The 19753-nt window shown below is 35.6% G+C and overlaps 2 protein-coding genes across 2 annotated transcripts in view; one reads left to right on the top strand and one right to left on the bottom strand.

The window, feature by feature from the left end:
* Positions 1–12937, top strand: part of tprn (taperin) — a 30658-nt gene extending 17721 nt beyond the window's left edge. The window contains exons 2-4 of the mRNA XM_084414852.1: positions 8898–9096; positions 9759–9874; positions 11807–12937. Coding sequence (XP_084270978.1) covers positions 8898–9096; positions 9759–9874; positions 11807–11869 — 378 coding nt within the window. The 3' untranslated portion in view covers positions 11870–12937. The remainder of the gene's footprint in view (positions 1–8897; positions 9097–9758; positions 9875–11806) is intronic.
* Positions 12938–14914: 1977 nt separating this feature from the next.
* On the bottom strand, positions 14915–19564 carry ssna1 (Sjogren syndrome nuclear autoantigen 1). Its single transcript, XM_084414853.1, has 3 exons — positions 19256–19564; positions 17216–17415; positions 14915–15324 (listed from the first exon to the last, which is right to left on the bottom strand). The coding sequence occupies exons 1-3, from the start codon at positions 19305–19307 to the stop codon at positions 15229–15231; spliced, it is 348 nt and encodes a 115-aa protein (XP_084270979.1). The 5' UTR covers positions 19308–19564; the 3' UTR covers positions 14915–15228.
* Positions 19565–19753: the final 189 nt, after the last annotated feature.

The raw sequence follows: 19753 nt of genomic DNA, 5'->3' as shown, positions 1-19753 counted from the left end.
ACAATGTGAACTCAAATTGCACACATTTATCCATGAGTAAACATTAAGTAGCAAAACTGATGACACACCAATCAGAATCTCAGGATAATATAAATAGGGCCACATATGATTTAGAAAATGCATCCTGACACTAGAGAGAGAGCTGAAAGAATCATCTACAGGGTTTTTATACTACTTACACACACAGTATGTTAGTTTCAGTTATTCATACAACCACTGATGCACAAACCTGGACACATTATCAGTGTTGGTTCCTAGCATCATTGGGTGTTTTGGGTCTTTCAACAGACACCCTCTTCCAGGCGACCCCGACAGAGGTTGATCAAGTCTCGGCCTGTGTCCAAGTGGCATTTTGCGGTCCCCACGTGTCACCCCTTTTCAACCATAGCTATCTTGATGCCCGCTCTGCAGCCTTTGTGCTGTTGCTGATGGCTCTTCTCTGGCTTGCATCAGTTTTTCCCAGCATTCCGTAAGCCTTGCTGAGGGAATGACCTGCAAATCCTTGGCAACCCACCTCCACTGGCATGCATCTAGTTTTCCACCCATTCCCAAGGCACAGTAAGCTCCAGTAGGATAAGCTGTTTCGTAGACTCTGAGACCAGGATGATCTCCAGTCTAAGCATGGACTGGGTGATGTGTGCTGGAATATTCAGCTGCCTATCCAGGTCAACTGTCCTCACCCAATCTTGTGCTATGTAGAGCAAGCCAACAGTGTTGTTTTTCCTCATGGGCTGCTTTCCCTCCTTGATTAATGCAATCATCCTGGCTGTAGTGTTGGCGCTTCTGCTCTCGCTGATCCCTTTACTGATTGTCTCAGCTATGGTCTTGAGGACTTGGTTGTGTCTCCAGCGATAACGGCCATAGCCCAGGACCTGGGAGAAGCTGTCTTGGAACACAGGGGGCATGCTGGAGTTTCTACCTTGCCCCAAACCAACAAGTTGGCAGGGCTAGGGAGGCTGGGCTAACTTTATCCTCTCGGGGTTCCATTTCCACATATCCTGTCAGGTGATCTTCTGCTCCATTGCCTGTCCCACTTCATCCAGGCACCCTGTTTCTTCATTGCTACAACCCTTCTTGCTCATTCTTCCTCCACTGAAGCACGTACCTATTCTTGCACTAGCCTCAACCTTTCCTTCTCGGTGGCAGTGCTGCAACACAGTCCAGGTGAGAGCCTTGTGGTTCAGCTTCTGCCTTTTGGACTGCCTCAGCTGCCTTCCGCTTCCTCCCTGTCCTCATGACGTTGCCTGCTCCGGACACTTTAGCATCCTTCGACCCCGAATACTGCAGATGTTCTTGTGCCCATCCAATGAATTCCTCCCTGATGGAGCTGAATGGGAGCCTGAGCTTGTTGCTGTTTCCATAGAACCCAACACGGCTCAAGCTGCATGGCACGCCCAACCATTTGCGTAGATGGCTGCTCACTCTATACTCAAAACGTTCCACTGGCTCCGGGCACTGTCGATGTTGTAACCGTGAGGTCATCCATGAAGGCTCTAATATGTGGCTGCCTCACTCCAGACTAGTTGTGGGGACCTCTGCACTTCGTCTCTGCTGACTTGAGTAGATCATCACCAACGCAAAGACAATCACAGAGATAGTACATCCAGTGATAATTCCAGTCTGAAGACAACAACACCGACGACGCAGTCCTGAAGTGTCAACTAGTCTCTCCCCTGTGAAGGCCTCCTTCCCTTCACCTCTGTACAGATAAAAGCGTTGTCGGGAGAATTCCGGTTCACGTGGCTACGCGGAAGCGATACAAATTCTGTATTATAAATTTTAAGGCCAGACATGTAGTTTGTTGAGGGTTGGTTTGTAAAGGACTACTACTAACACGCCTGCGCACATATATATTCAAACGCGCATACCTATAGACTAAACATGTAATGTGCATGTGCAAGCCGTCAGCGTTCTCACAGGTTCGCGTTTTTGAAGTTTGTGCAGAGGGTTAAGGGTTTTCTGTTAGAAAGGTGTCGTGTTAGCGGCCCCTAAGTTAATAACTAATGATCTTGGAATAACAACTAATGATGTTGGAAGTGAATCAATCAAAACTAACTTTAGCTGGACAATAACTTTATTCTAGAGCTGCTATAAAGCCAAAACTATCTCTGTTACTTTAATTTCCTATTATCGCTGTAAAGCTGCTTTGAAACAATCTATGTTGTTAAAAGCGCTATATAAATGAAGGTGACTTGACTTGACTTGACTTGAAGACAGCGGGCCACCAGAGACTCAGGCTGAACTTGCTGTAGTAGTCCAGGATTAGATCTTTCAGTAAACAGTAAACAGTACTTTATATGAGGGAATTTTCACTATTTTGTATACAGTAACTTGTAGCACATGTTCTATAGCCTCAAACTCATGATTGTCAAATTTATTTGTGGCCAGCAATTTTTTTAACATGTACTGCTTTTTGCAGAACTGAGAAATGACTGCCAAAGGGAGGTAGAGAAAGTCTTTTGTCAGAAGACCAAGAAACTGCTGTAGTGCAGTATACTGTAATGAAATTTGGCAGAAGGTGCAGAGGACACTGAATGTATTTATTTATGTATTTATTTATTTTTACTGTACAGTCCTGTATACCAAGTTCATATTCAGTTATTTAATACTTGACCTTTTCTAGTGCTTTTCATCTACTGTAAGATAAATTTACAGTACTGTAATGAAAAGTAATTTTTACAGAAAGCTCATTGTATTTTACTGTATCTGCACTCTTTCATTTACATTGTATACTGTAATAGACTATGAGCTGCAAAATCATTCCTGATTCCCAATAAGAGGTTGTTGTTATAGTGTTACAAATTTATCTCACTTAGTGTTCACTGGGTAGGGAAGTAGTCTGTGTATTTGATAGGTTTTATGTGTCACCTGAGGCCAAAGTTTGATTCTGACAAGAGAATATGATTTTGACTGAAATATTTGTGTTGGACGTGGAAGTTTGAGGTTTGTACAAATTAGTGTGTAGTTACGATATTGTGTTTGTGAGAAAATGGTGAATTGTTTCATGAATTGTGTGTTAGCAATTGAGAAAAACTGTAATATCTCTATTTGTGTAAAAAACATATTTGACTACTCATCCACATCCACATTAATACAGTATGTACAAAGCCCTGTGATGATCCAGACATTCAGGATGAGATAAGCTGCTATGTTGACATGTGACTCATGAATATCTACAAGCTGTGTTGGGGTAACGCATTAGCCTACAAGTAACTTGAGTTACGTTTTCAGATTACTTTTTTTCAAGTAACGAGTAAATTAACACATTGCTTTTGAATTTACAACAACATTTCTGAAGTACTTTTTCAAATAAGTAATACTGGTTACTTTGGTTTCCTATTTATTGACTACAGCTCAACTTTCCCCATGTTGAGAGAAATCGGCGCTGTGTAAACATGATGGTTATTGTAGGTAGGGTTAGGCATTTACTCATCTCACTTGCACATAAAGAGATTCAGTATTCCTCAAAATTAATTAAAATAGAGAAATGCAAATTTCAGAAAAAATCGGAATATTATGCAAACCTGTAATGATTAAATATGTTAAATAAAACAAATATACTTTATGTATTTAATCTCAATTATTTTTGCTGCCGACCTTCGATGATCCAATACCATCACACTAATAAGCAAAAATGATGTGTTTTGTGTTTATTGCTGAAGTAAGAGTTTTGAACTTTCTTCTCCTGTGTATTCTTCTGCAATCCAGCACAGCTGAAAGGTTTGTTTGAACTGCGCACCCTCTACTGCTTTTTGTGTGAATGTTTATTGCTAAAATAAGAGTTTAAGGTCTGAAAAACACCACTGTTAAACTCTTTCTCAATAATTCAAGCTTTAATAGGCGTATAGAGATCAAAATGGAGTGGATATGAAGAATCCTTTCCAATGGTGCTTATTCTTCCAATCTCTCTATCCAGAATGTGTTATATGAGCACTCTGAAAATATTTCTAAATAATGATTGATCCGCTTGAATGGAATTTGACTTTTTTTCTCACGCCAAAGAATATATTTTAAAATATTTGTGCTGGTGAATTGCGATGGGAAATGGTTGAAACTGCCAGCATATCACGCTGTGCTCATATTTTTTAATGCTGGCTGAATAGTCAGGAAATATTTCAGCATGAGCCAAGAGTGACTAAATTACTCCACACCAGAAACTTCGCTTGTTACTGCCAGTGACTTATTCAGAGTTTGGGTAAATCTCAGAAAGCAGTAGGTTAAAGAAACTACAGAAAATGGCTATGGTCGCAAGTGTTGTTTAATGCTAAGGCTGGTGCTGAATTTTTACATATTTAAATCTGATGTAATTGCTCTATTCCAAAACCTTTGAGCTGCCCATTGCATTTTAAGAACACATAGATGCTCTAGACACAAAGAGTTTCAAAAGCTAGTCATCTTATTTCTGTTTTCTCTAAGATATCTTGTCTTGACCAATTCTGAGACAGCATATAATAATTTTTTTGTAGAAGATAATCACAGAATGCCTTGAGAAGAGCTCAGCGAATAAATAAATCCAAGGTTTCAATGATTTAATGTGTTGCAAAGTCAATTATTTTTATTTTTTTGGGATTTTAAATTTTGAAGTTTTAAATTGGAAATACAAATAAGTTGTTTCATACATCATGAAGTCTTAAGAAATGGCAGAATTTCAAGATGTTGTCCAGTGGAAACAAGTTTGTGATGTTTTGACATCCCAATTGCACTTCAGATTCAGCCTATGTGGGCGTACAGTAAGACCTCTCTTTTGATAATGCCTACATTGTCATGCCCGTGAGAATGTAACACACTATGTGGCAAACCAAAACCATTTGACCTGAAAGACTATTGCATAAGCTTGGTTTAAAACAAATACATCCCAACACCCAAATAACACCCTACTGTCAACTGTGGTAGTAGAAGCATCATGCTTTGGAGTTTTTTTTTTTTTTTTTTTTTTTAGTAAATATCTATACTCTATAGAGGAAACTGAAAAGGCTGTTGTTATCACGGCAACTTGGACACTGGCAAATCTGCAAAGAAAACTAGATTCAGTCTGCCAGAGATTTTAATTTTGGGTGGAGATTCATTTTCCAGCAGCACAATGACCCAGAACACACAGCAAAGGCTGTGAAAAAATGGATCGCAAAAAGTTAGTATTATGAAAACCAAGACCCGATTCTAATTGAGAATCAGTAGTATGATCTGAAAATTGTAGTCCACACATATTCAGTGTCTACTTTGGAGTTGGAACAAATTTGCATTTAGGATTAGGCAAACCTTTAAATTTGCAAAACTCAAACCCAAGAAAATTCTAGACTGTAATTGCTGTTAAAGGACAATGAACAAAATTAATAACTGCTAAAGTCTTAAATTTATTTAATTAGAAGTCTTATTTCAAGTCTTATTCATTTATAAGCCTTTAATTTATCATTTTTGTGTGCGTGTATACACACACACACGTGCCACTTTTTTAGGTACACCTTGCTAGTACAGAGATGTAGCACCTTTTGCCTTCAGAACTGCCTTAATTCTTCGTGGCATAGATTCAATAAGGTGCTGAAAACATTCCTCAGAGATTTTGGTCCTTATTGACATAATAGGATCACGCAATTGCTGCAGATTTGTTGGCTTCACATCTGTGATGCAAATTTCCTGCTCCACCACATCCCTAAGGTATTCTATAGAACTGAGATCTGGTGACTGTAGAGGCCATTTGAGTATAGTGAACTCATTGTCATGTTCAAGAAACCAGTTTGAGATGCTTTGAGCTTTGTAACATGGCACGTTATCCTGCTGGAAGTAGCCAGCAGAAGATGGTACACTGTGGTCATAAAGGGATGAATATGGTCAGCAACAATACTCAGGTAGCCTGTGGCATAAATTATGCTCAATTGGTACTAAGAGGCCCAAAGTGTGCCAAGAAAATATCCCTCACACCATTACACCACCACCAGCAGCCTGAACTGTTTATTCAAGGCAGGATGGATCCATGCTTTCATGTTGTTTACAACAAATTCTGACCTTACCATCTGAATGTCACAGTAGAAGTCAAGACTTCACAGCAGGCAATGTTATTACAATCTTCTATTGTCTAATTTTGGTGAGCCTGTGCGAATTATAGCTTAAGTTTCCTGTTCTTAGCAGACACGAATGGGACCCAGTGTGTCTTCTTGCTGCTGTAGCCCATTGTGCATTTAGAGATGCTCTTCTGCAGACAAACATGGTATTTTCAGCCACTGAACTGCCACTCACTGGATATTTACTCTTTTTCTGACCATTATCTTTAAACCTTAGAGATGGTTGTTTGTGAAAATCCCAGTAGATAGATCCCAGTTTCTGAAATACTCAGACCAGCCTGTCTGACACCAACAACCATGCCACGTTCAAAGTCCCTTAAATCAGCTTTCTTCCCCATTCTGATGCTCGGTTTAAACTTCAGCAGATTATCTTGACCATGTCTACATGCCTAATAAATGATTTGTGTTATTAGAGATTTAGCTGAAAAAAAGATTCAAGGAGGGTGGATACTTTCTAAAGGTGCTGAATGTCACACAGCATGTATAATGCCATGAGTTAATCCTTTAGGTATCATGTTTGTATCTTGTTTTTATTTATAAAAAGAGTGACAGATTTGACTACACACCCAGTCTGCTCACCCATGTCCACTGTGTTATGTAACCACTAAAAGAGAGCAAAGTTTGTACAACACCTCTGAAAGAGGTTTTAGGTTCACAGGTTTTTTTATTTATTACCTGGGATACTTTTTTCAGGATTCTTTGATGAATAAAAAGAAAAAAAATAAAGAAAAAAGAACAGCATTTATTTAAAACAATATACACTATCATTCAAAAATTTTGGGGTCAGTTTTTTTTTTCTTCTTCTTTTTTTGAAAGAAATTGATACTTTTATTTAGTTTTTATTTATTGATAAAAAGTGATATTAAAGATTTAAATTTTTAGAAAAGATTTATATTTTAACAAATGTTGTTCTTTTTATTTATCAATGAATCCTGAAAAAAGCATCACAGGTTCCAAATAATATTAAGCAGCATAAATGTTTCCAACATTGATAATAACTGAGTATCAAATCATCATATTAGAATGATTTCTGAAAGATAATATGAAGACTTAAGATTGGAGTAATGGCTGATGAAAATTCAGCTTTGATCAGGAATAAATTACATTTTAAAGTATAGTAAAATAGAAAACCATTATTTTAAATTATAAAAAACTTTTCACAATTTTACTTATTTTTCTGTATTTTTGATTAAATCAATACAGGCTTGATGAGCATAAGAGACTTCTTTCAAAAACATTAAAAATGGTAGTTTCGAAACTTGCCACACACATACACACACACACACACACATATATATATGTGTGATCATGATCATGGTATATAAGAGGGTATATAAGGTTGCGTTTATTACACCAAATAAACATCACCCAATTATGTGCGGCCTTTGTCCGGTCGTTTTGATGGGCGTGCCATGTAAGGCCATGTTCACATCCTTTGTAAAATAAGCTTGCTTATATGTAGTTGAGTAAGGACATGTGATTGAGATTAGAGTATATTTAGGACAGCGCTGATACACAAGGGCCAGGGCACAGACGTTGACCAGGTGACTCTCACTAGGGTGCTTTGGACACTACATGCATACTATGGGTATAATATCTTCTAGTGGCCTTTCACGTTGAGTTTGAATCAGACAACAGTATTTATTTGTCTGATAAGTCCTTAATAAGATTAACGTAACGTTAAGGTGTTGTGAGTGGTTGCCAAAGCGTTGCTATGGAGTCCTGAATACGTTCAAATGTGAGTGCTAGGGTGTTCATGGTGGTTTCAAGGTGATTGTTTTTTAAAGAAGCCAGTCCTTAAGTCTGTATGACATTCTTGTGTTCATGTTATATTGCAGACCACTTTTGCAGCTATTGAGGTAGGATATGGATAAAGGCCAGGGATACATTTCTTATGTTTAGTTTTAAGTGTGGGTTAAGGGGTATGGGTAAGGTTACTGAAGTAACTACAGAAATGAATTACAGCTGTAATTACATGCCGTAAAAAAGTACAATGTAAAAACATGAATGTACACAATAAGTGCAATTCTATTAAATTATTAATTTAAATGTTAATACATAGTTAAAGACACTTATAAAGTGGGTCCAGTAATAATAATGATGGTGAATGATATGGTAATCATTAATGCTACGTTATATTTGAAAGAACTATGATACGATACCGTCACACCACTTCCAAAAAGGTGCTCTTAGTCCATTTGAGTTTCCCAATCGATTTGCGTGTCAACATTTATGACCATGACTGACTGAGATTATCAGACAAGCTTAAATAAATCATAAGGATTAACAAATAAAGCAATAAGGAAATTATGTTCTCTGTTAATGCTTAATTTTTGACCCACTATTTCCCTTTCGTTTGCATTATGTGCATAGTAAAAAACCCGCCTCCATTTGTTTCCATAGGTCCATGGTGTAGATAAATACATTAGGTGCACAGGCCTGGTCAAGTTTTGCTAAACAAATATTAGTTTTGGTCAGGACCTGCCATAGAGCCATATACAAGTTTGGACACACCCTTATACTTCATTATTTCTAATAAAATAATTTTAGGTTTCTTTAAACTACAAAATAACACAAATTGGATAATTATGTGGTGACCAAAAACTGTTAAACAAATCATAACTGTCCTATATTTTACCTTAATCAAAGTCGTCACACTTTGTCTTAGTATCTAAGTCTTAGTCAAATGTAGTATCGAAAGAGTTCACAGATATGCTGGGCATTTCCTTCAGTATCCGTTCAAACTCTTGTGGAAATCTTCATAGCATTATTTGAAGTTTTGCATTTGCAGATTGCGTGCAGGTCTGAAACCTAACAAACTGTCCTCTGTCTCCACCACAGTTAAAAATATCCTTCAACGAGTCCAGCCTACAGAGCACATTTGAATACCCGTCCGAGAACAGCGCGTGGGAGAGCGGAGAGGAAGAGGAGGAAGGAGAGGAAAAAAGAGGAGAAGATGATGGAGGGATCATTGCAGGGAGGATAAGCATTCCTCGTGCCAGCTACACCAGCTCACCCACTCACTCCAACAACACCACGGGTTAGTAAGATGAGAAGAATGACAGGAAAGGGATAGAATGAGAGGAAGGCACAGAAACCATGGATGAGGTGAACAGGAAATGGATTCGGCTCACATCCTATTTTTATCCACACGTTTCGTCCTATATATCTTTTGGGATGCAACTCTTGGATTGATAAATAGGATGCAAATTGGGACCTGTTTATTGTGGTCTTACAGGAAGTGGGGTCAGTTTGATGAATCCATAGTAAATATAAAATAATGATTCATGTTCAGTATTGTAGAGATGCTTGTTGAAATGAAGGTGAAATGAGGTGAGGATGATTTGTTGGGCTGATCTCTCAGTGTTTAGAACAGATCACCTTCATCATTACAATAAAGCTCTATGGCTCTACATTTGAACAGTGTTGACACCTGCTGGTCAGTAATGAGGTGTTACATGTATTGCATTTGGGTAGTTGACAAGGATATTTTGCAGAAACAAATAACAACAAATTTGAACATTTAAGAAGTCAACATATATGTAAAGGTACAAGGGAAGGTGTATATAAAAAAATTTATAATATAAAAATGTACATAATTCCAATTATATGTCTAAAATATTTTTAAATGAAGAATAGTTTCTGTGATGATTCTTCAGTCTGTTTTGACATTGATTAATATCTTTCTTCTCGTGTCCTCAGATCTGTCCAGTTACACACCCAAACACTCAGTGGAGTTTAACGCCTGGCAAGAACACAAGCTCGATGAGTCAGCTCACCGGGAAGAAGACACTTCACAGAGTACAGAGGGGGTCATGGTAAAACAAAACAAAACAAAAAATAAATATATACAGTGTAAAATTAGTAGAAAATGTGACTGGTCCCTGTTCATGTAAAACGAGGTGTACAGTGTTCTCTGTCCATTGCTTGCTAGTTGCTTGGGCGTTCTGGGTGGTTTATCACGGGCCCAAGTGAAAATAGCCCTCCCTCAATTTTCTGTGGCCTCTATGGTAATGACAACTGCATTAAAATGCACAAGTGACTCTCATAAATTATTGTTCTGTGTGTCCATGGAATACAGCAGTGTCTCTCATTCACAATAGGTTACAGAGAACCATAGAAACATTTAAGCACAACTGCAAACAAGAAACACGAAGTGTGTTCAACAGCTTGGGGTCAGATTTAAAAAATAATAATAATAATACTTTTATTCAGCAATGATGCATTACATTCATCAAAAGTGACAGTGAAGACATTTCTAATGTTGCAATTGATTTCTGTTTCACATAAATGCTGTTATTTTTTAACTTTCTGTTAATCAGGGAATCTTGAAAAAAGCATCAGGGTTTCCACGACAATAAGCATACTAAGCAAATATGTTTAATATGAAACTTTAAAAAAAAACAAAAAAAAAAACAGAATGATTCCTGAAGGATCATGTGACACTGAAGACTGATATAATGACTACTAAAAATTCAGCTTTAGCATCACAGGAATCAATGCCATTTTTAAATATATTAAAGGTATAGCGGAGGATTTTCTTTTTCCGGGTGGATCATCAAGACTATTGGTCCTCCTAAGTGTCAATCATTCTGGTGATATGTTTACGTAAGGCCGTCGTACGTGCTCGTGCACACGATTCACGATGGCGTGCGCTCAAGACACAGGTTGGGCTTCCCACTGATGCCTCAGTCGCGAAGTTTCTACTTGACAGGTAAAGTTTGGCATGCTATTTGGAGAAATCCATTTAAAATCACTGCTAGTAAAAGTTAATGTAAGCTATGATTAGCTCGTGCATGCTCTCTCGTGCACACGTTTAATAGGCGGAACCTCTCGGGAGCAGGTAACGTTAGAGTGTTGCGCATGTGCATTTTTTCAAAAAGTAGAGGGCGGTTCTTTTCTAAAATTCGGGAAAATCCTCCGCTATACCTTTAAAATAGAAAACAGGTATTTTGAATTGTAATAATATTGGCCATATATTTATATAAATAATATATTCCTTTTTTTGCAGAAAAAAAAAATTGTGTATATATAATATATAACATTATATATGTTAATAATTATTGCCGATAACCAATAAAGTACAGTATTAAAACTCTTTACTGTTTATTAAAAAAAAAAAAACTTGAATGTAGAATGCAGAATTGTGAGATTGCTACCAATATTTTTAGAGTTTATGGGATAGATAGTTATTTAACTAATTATTTGACTAATATTAGTGATCAGAGATGTATTACCATTTTATCAGCTTTGGATCGCTTGTAAACGGGGTAGCATATCTCTTCACCAAACCTTATGGTTAGAGTTTTTTTTTTTTTTTTTTACTCTATGTTTGTAGCACAAACAGTTTAAGACAAGTTACACACCAAGTTTAATACTTCGGTTTAGGAGTAGAACAAACCCCTGAGCAACAGTTAAGACTTTTACTTAGCAATGATGCAAAACATTTATAATGTTACTATAGATTTCTGTTTCACATAAATGCTGTTCTTTTGAAATTATTCGTCAAAGAATCCTGAAATATGTTTAATATGAAACACACCCCTGAGTGACAGTAAAAGTGTAAATTGACCTGTACAGAACCAAATTCTGAACAAAAGTTCAGATTTCATCATGCATTACTTCATTTAGTCAACTACCATAATCAAATCATTGTCAGAGCAAATATTTCCACCTATGATACATACAGTAAGACAACCATGGAATTAAACCTATTGATTAACTTTGTCTTTGTTGTTGTTGTTCACCAGCTGACACCTGCTGATAGCTCCTCTTTGTCAGACTTCAGCAGTGAACCAGCCCTCTACTTCTAAACCTTCCAGACGTCGGGAAGATACGGGACCAACCACTGCCTGCCAGCACCAGCCTGGATGCAAAGAAAAAACTTCCAGAACATTGGGGACCAGTAGCAACCAGCACGTAAACGTACATTTCGTATTCCGTGGCCGTACGCCATCAGCGTCAACAGCAGGGTTTTCCTCACTGCTGATCCACGTAGCGGATGTGTCACACACATCTGACCTCCTGTTGCCACCGATTGTGATCGTGATGGACTGTGTTAACGTGGAAAATGGCTTGAATAGCCATTCCGCTCTTGAATTTCACTCTTCCATCACGTACTTGCTCTACGTATGTAATACTCACCTCATGAAAGTGACCAAATTTCTAAAAGAGTGAAAGATGAAAGACTTGTCCTTTAAATAGAAAAGGAAACTCGAGTGTGTGTAACAGGACTCCAGAAAGAGGACAATAAGAGGGTGAAGCAACAAAAAATGAAATAAGTGACTTGTTTATGTATGACTGGTGAAAGGGTGCCACAATCCTTGTTCTATGTGATGTTTTTGTATGTGCATGTGTAGGTCTGTATTGACTCCCAAACTATAGAATTCGTCCACTTTAGTTTCATGTTTCCTTTTGTATGTCTGTGTTTCAAGGTAGACACTTCTAATGCACAGACCGATATACTATACAACTGAAATACTAACAACATGTTAGTGTTGACTTGGTGATTCTAGATGAGTTTTTTTTTTGAAGAGCAGCTCTTAATTGCTGAATTGAGTGAGCTGGTTAAGCAAATTCATTCTGTTTTGCTTTTTCATGGTAAAATAATTGATTGATTACACAAATATACATAAAAATACTGTGATATGGATCACAAAAGCAATTCTAAATTCAAGTCAATCCTGTGAAGACATGCCCAGGTTACATTTGACCCCCTCCAAGAAAAAGAATTCAAAGAAAAAAAATATTAAAATGATGCCTGTTTTTAGGACCATCATTCTGACATTATTTCCATGACATTTAAGCATGTTTTCCTCCGAAATTCTTATTACCGTAATACGTGTGAGTTCATAACCTGGTATTGTTACTGCATTACAGTTAAAAAAAAAAACACTCCTATATATAATAGTTTTTTTTTATTATTGCATTATTAAATGTTCACGTTACGGTAATGACAATTTCGGTGGGACTGGATGTACCTAATTATTTGCCTCCTAATAATCCTTAAAATACTGTTTAAGCAAAATAGAATGTATCTATTTTTGGGATGAAATATGACCTGGAAATGTTCTTGGCAGGTTTTGTGAGATTTATGATCTGAGATTGTTTTAGTATGCCATTTTAAGCACAGTGTTACTAACTGGTGCATCAGTTTTATCAATAATCATGCTGAAGTTTATATCCTTATGTGCTCTGAACTGGACATTCTTGCAGTACAAATGGGAGCGGTCAGTTTTAGTAATGAAGGTAGGAAACATTATTTTGTGGATTTTTGATTGGACACACTGTAAGCATGTGTGTGTGTGTGTGTGAAACATGAAGACTAAATACACACAATGCCAACTGACTTGAGTGTGTCATGTCTGTTAAATGGCTTCGGTGTATCAGCTCACTTGTCTCCTCGGCCTTTCCGACCAGTATTGATGTATAGTTTGTACACTCCAGGATTAAGTTTTCATAATTTATTTGATCTCTTTTACCACTTTTTCATATTTTTAGTCAAAGGGGCAAACGGTAGCACTGAGGTGTTTCAGGATAATTCTTTTCATAATTTGACATCATGTACAAAATTACATGAGTGTTGATAAGACAGCTTACATGTACATCTTAGTCCTATGCTTTTGTATTCATTCATTTGCACTGTCTTTGTTTTTGCTTTATTTTGCACCTGATGCAGTTAAGTTTTGAGAGTTGGTTGGAATAATGCCTTTAAGGAATCTAAAATCACTTTCATATTATAATTTATTTAATAAAAATTATAATCTGTGTTCACTGGGAGCATGACATTGACTACAAACTAAACATATACTACCTTTCAAACGTTCTGCGGTCAATATGATTTTTTTAAAAGAATTTAAAACTTTTATTCAGCAAAAAAAATTATCAGAAATGACAGTAAAGTCATTTACTTTTTTACATTGTTAAAATGTAACAATGTAACTTTCATAAAAAAAGTATGAAAAAAAGTATCACGGTTTCCACAAAATATAAGCAGCACAACTGTTTTAACATTGAAAAGTAGAAATGTTACTTGAGCACCAAATCAGCATATTAGAATGATTTCTGAAAGATCACTTGACACTGAGGACTTTAATAATGGCTGCTGAAATTCAGCTTTGCCATATAAATTACATTTTAAAATATATTAAAACAATTAAAATAATCTATATAATATCACCGTTTTGTTTTAGTTTTTTTTTTTTCTGTATTTTTAATTTAATAAATGCAGCTTTGGTGAGCATGAGACTTTCAAAACATATATATTAAAAAAAAATCTTATTGACCTCAAGACTTTTGAATAGTAATGTATTTGAAAAAATAATAATAAAAAAAATCAGATTTTTGCTGCCTGTCTGAACAAAAATTTTAACCCATGATTTTTCATATATTATAATTAAAGGCAATTTTTATTTAAGAAAAAAACTTGAAATAAAGCTATTTCACCAAGTGTTAGAATTCAACCAAATCTTACATTCTAGTCCTGCAGTATGTCACTTTAGCACTCGCTTACCATCCCAGTCTATATACAGTAGATCCTCCAGATGTTCTTAGCAAACATAAAATATTCTTGAGGGATGCATTAGACATTTAGAGGGTTGGGAACTATTGCTTTTGTGTCTTACAAAATGTACTGCAACTTTAAGTGTTTCATTAGTTACTGTAACTCCAATCAAGCTGCTCATTGCTCTGGTGGTTAATGTACTTTTTGTCAAATGTACTAGTTTGTCAAAACTTTTTCTCATTCTTTCTGTTTTCTGCATCAAGAGAATATTAAATGTACAATTTGGTTTTGATGAACTCAGAGGGGAAAACATGTAAAACACAAGGAAATATTCAATAAACAGATGAAGGTTGCGGAGTTTTCACACTTTGTCTTGAGATATTATTTATTTACACACAGAAATTCCCTTTATAGCCCTTTAAATAACATCAAACATATAACTTGTTCATTTGATTTATTAAAACATTAAATTTAAATAAAAGCAAAAGCAAATATATCAAAACATTATTACAAATCTATACACTTTACATACACAGCTTTCTGATAAGAATGAGAAGTTACACTGATGTTGTGTGGTAAAGGTTGCTGGTAAAGATGAAAGAAGAGACAGGAGATGAATGGAATATAGACAAATGAAAGGACTGGGAGAATGGGAAAATTCAGTATTTATCAATGATCTTTGCTGCTTCTTGGTTCAGTGGCTTTGGTCAGATTCCCAGTTTCCTTCTTCAAAACGCTCAACAGTGTCTGAGAGCTTTCAAGAATCTGAGAAAGACAGACAAGGGATTTGTTCAAACCATAAACACATATTTTCTTTGTGTAACTAACTAACCTCTGCATGTTGCCCTACTTCTTTGTTTGGCTCAGTTGTATCATTCAGATTAATTAGTCTGAAATGTGGTGGCTGTCCACACACTAGCATCATTATTTAAAAATAATTGTACTGCTAAAAAACAGGGTTTCTGAAAGATTTTTTTAAAACCTTTTTAAGATCAAGTAAAGAAAATTGAAGCAAATACAATATGTCAATATGTTCACTAAATGTAAATGTCTATGGAGAAACCTAATAAGTTGTATTAGGAACAAGTTTGACAATACAACTTCCAACAGATGTCCATTCATTTTAGTAAGAAAACTAGCTGGAATACCTCTGCTCTCAACCACAAGAATATGGACTTAACTTTTACTGTATCTTCTGATCACACTGCAAAAAAAGTAATGTTCTTCCTCAGTACTTTTGTCTTGTTTTCCAGTCCAATTAGAAATTGGCTGGAACAATTTACAAAATGGCATGAAATATGAAGTCTTATTTTCTGTGAAAATGCAGTGAGTATGCTAAAAACAAAAATCTGCCAAGGGTCTCAAAAAAATGTACCTAATTAAAAGGGAAGTTTCCATAATTCATTGACAGATATGTGTTCTTGTTTGATCTTCAAACTCAAATTTTCAAGACTTGCATATCAGGTAAATGTAACAAAGATGTTTAGATATTTGTATTAGAAAACAGGAATACTTAGGAAGATACAAATAAGAAATAAGATCTTTTTTGCAATGCATGCAACATTTAATGCCATAACATAATCTGATTTAAGACCCATATAAGGCCTTAATTTGTCTAAGGAGAATTAAGACTTTAAGACCTGCAGAAACCCTGAAAAAAACAAAACAAACAGATAATATATTTATAAAGAAAATGTATAGCATTATATATTATGCTCAAAATGTGCTGTTTGGAGCTCAAGAAACATTTCAGTATTATCAATGTTAAAATTGCATATTCTTGCATATTGCCTATTGTACTTTTTATTCTCTGATGAATATAAAGTTTGAAATAGATGTTGTAACAAATTAAATATCTTCTGTCACTTTTTATTAATTAAATGCATAAGTGTATTAATTCCTTTGTTTTTTCTTACTAACCCAAACTTTTGAAATATATATATATATATATATATATATATATATATATATATATATGAAGAGTTCAGATGCAAAAGCCTCTAAATGTTAATAAATGTTCTTCTAGAATGATAATTTTTTTTTAATCAAGCTCGTATATTTAAGGTCAGTAATTTCACTTAAATGACAATTAATAGGTCATTGCCATTTAAGTGAAATTACTGAACTTAAATATACTAGCTTGATAAAAATGATCATTCTAGAAGAAAATTTCATATATAATTACATATATATATATATATATATATAAAAATTTAAGTACAAGACTAATTTTATTGGCCATCCTGCTAGATATCAGATATTAACATTAGCACTGCACATTGGAGGAAAAAACACTTACAGTGGTCGACTAATAAACAAAAGATTCATGATGAAAACACAATACAATTTATCAGCCAACATCTGGCCATTTTGAGACAATATCAGCTAATAATTTTGCCTTGCCAACTAACAACATTAGTCTTGTCATCAATTTAAGTAATTCCCTCCATTCATTTTATAAATGTTGTGTAAGTTTCATTTAAGATATTGGCACTGGGCTTGGCAAAATCATTGGTCGAAAAAAAAAAAAAAGAGATAAAAAAGGACACAGTTGAAGGTCTCACCTGTGCAACATTAATAAAGCTAGTTTTAGTTTTTTCTGGTCACTCTTCATGAAGACAACATGATATATTAAACAGGTTGATTGTGTCCTTACCTTCATGTAGGCAGCCTCCGTCTCTGCGATGGTGCGGTCAAAGTCAGCGCGGGCACTGAGACGGCGTGCCAGGCTCTCGTTCACACGACTCAGCTTCTCTGTCAGCACACGGATGTCATGCTGAAGACGAGTTTTCTCTGCTTCCTCCTGCTGGATCAGCCGGTTTAGATCTTCTCTTTTAGAGCACAGCTCCTCTATACCTGAGAAAAGTGAGGAGGATGAAAAGGGCCAGTTCTTTAAAAAGAGGCAGCTCCAGGCACATCTAAAATATGTTTAATCAGTGTTTTATTTGTGTTTCTTTACATTCATGTTGTGATAACTGAGAGGGAGTGTGTATAAGTTGCTGATGAGGGCTTGCTCAGCAGTTCTTCCAACTGATTTGTGCAATAAAGAACAGGATCAAACACCAATTCAAACAGTCCAGTAACGTGATATATATTTATTTATATATATATATATTTTTTAATTATTCATGTTTTAATTGTGTTTTATATTTCTTGTACACCACTTTAGTTTCAATATCTGTTGTTTTTAAATGTGCTTTATAAATCAATAAATTAAACTAAACACACACACATATACATATATATATATATATATATGTGTGTATGTATGTATGTATGTATGTATGTATATATATATATATATATATATTTTAGCACTGTGCAAAGTCTTAGGCACGTTAGTATTTTCACCCTCCAAAAATGGTTTTAAGCCAGTTATTTATATATTTCGCTATAGTGTGTCAGTAGGAAATATCAGTTTACATTTCTAAACATTTATTTTGCCATTAATTGTAATAATCCAGTGAGATTGCATGAAGAAACCAAAAAAAACTGACACAGACTAAATCCAGAAGAACTGCAGCAACGTCTCCAAGACGCTTGAAGAAACCTTTCTACAAACAAGAAACTACAGTACTGTGAAAAGTTTTAGACACTTGTGTAAAAATGTTGTAAAGTGAGGATGCTTTCAAAAATAATGTCATAAATAGATTTTATTTATCAATGAACTTATATTAACTAAATCAAATCAATATTTTGGTGTGATCACCCTTTGCGTTTAAAACAGCTTTTGTCCAGGTACACATAGTTGTTCAGGTAGTTTTTTACGTCTGTTTCTTTAAGCGTCTTGGAGACGTTGCCGCAGTTCTTCTGGATTTAGTCTGTCTCAGTTTTTTCGGTTTCTTCATGTAATCACAGACAGACTCGATGATTGTGAGATCAGATCTCCGTGTGGATCATACCGGCTGTTGTCAGACTGCTTGTGTATACAAAAATCTCACTGGATTATTACAATTAATGGCAAAATGAATGTTTGGAAAGGTAAACTGACACACGACAGCAAAATATATAAATAACTGGCTTAAAACCATTTTTTGGGGGTGAAAATACTAACGTGCCTAAGACTTTTGCACAGTGCTGCTGTATATATAACCAAAAAGTTTAAAACTTCAACACAAATCTGAGCAAAAGAAAACAAAAGAAACCCTCTAAAATGTAAAAAAAAAAAAAAAAAAAAAAGGAAGAAGAAGAAGAATATTAAACACAAATACTAAACTTTTGAGCAAAAGTTGTGGGTGGGTACAGTGCTGGACACCTGTGTTAACTGAAGAGAACTGACTTCATTCCAGTGGTTTGATATTTTGTTATCGAATGCAATGACAATGACATAACTTACAGGTGTCCAAATACTTTTTAAGGCTACTGAATGTAATATAATAGATTCTGTTTCTCCAGCTTCAAAGGAGATCATATTGATGTCTCTCACAAACGCTCAGATGTCTTCTTGGCTAAAAGTAAACAGTTGTTCTATCAGGGAAAGGGCAAAGAAAGGCACAATACATTATATGTGTCACACTAGTCTTCTAATCACTCCTAAGCTAGTATAATGACTGCAAATGTCAACGGAGACTAGCTGCATTCAAGTTCCTTCTACCCATCACACGTATATACAAGTAAAACAAAACAAAAATATATGACAAAGAAAATGTATGTTCCCCGACAGCAAAATAGTACATCTGGGTCGATGGTTACTTACATTTGACAAGTTCATTGTTGTAGGTTTGCAGCGCAGCTCCTTGCTGGGTCATTCTGATTAGCAGGTTAGCACGAAAACTACAAGAAAAGGCCTGCCTGCACTCGTTTTAACACTAAAAGCGTTGCATGCAGTGAAGTCAGTTAGTTAGTTGTACCTTCTGATGTAACTGTAACTGGAATTCGCAAGCCACACACTTTACCGCGCGTTAAATGCTGCAAACCTGCGAGGGGAGTAACTTTAAAGAAAACATTCCAAAAGCGGCTAAGTCAAGTCTCCCTCCTGTTTCCATGGGAACGCATAAGAAGCGTCACCACGACAGTTTGCGTGGACTTTTATTTTAGAATTTAGAATAGAGTTATATTAAAAACTGTTTTCATTATTTAAAAAAAAAAAAAAAAAAAAAAAAACAATACAGTCAGAACATTAAAATTACAAGGGAAATACAAATACATTGGGCAACTCCCACATTTATTCAGTGTCAAAGTATCTAATTATTAT

The sequence above is a fragment of the Rutilus rutilus genome (assembly GCF_951802725.1).
Source record: "Rutilus rutilus genome assembly, chromosome: 7".
NCBI classification, from domain to species: Eukaryota; Metazoa; Chordata; class Actinopteri; order Cypriniformes; family Leuciscidae; genus Rutilus; species Rutilus rutilus.
The sequence above is the reverse complement of the archived record's forward strand: the minus strand, read 5'-3'. Positions and strand labels throughout refer to the sequence as shown.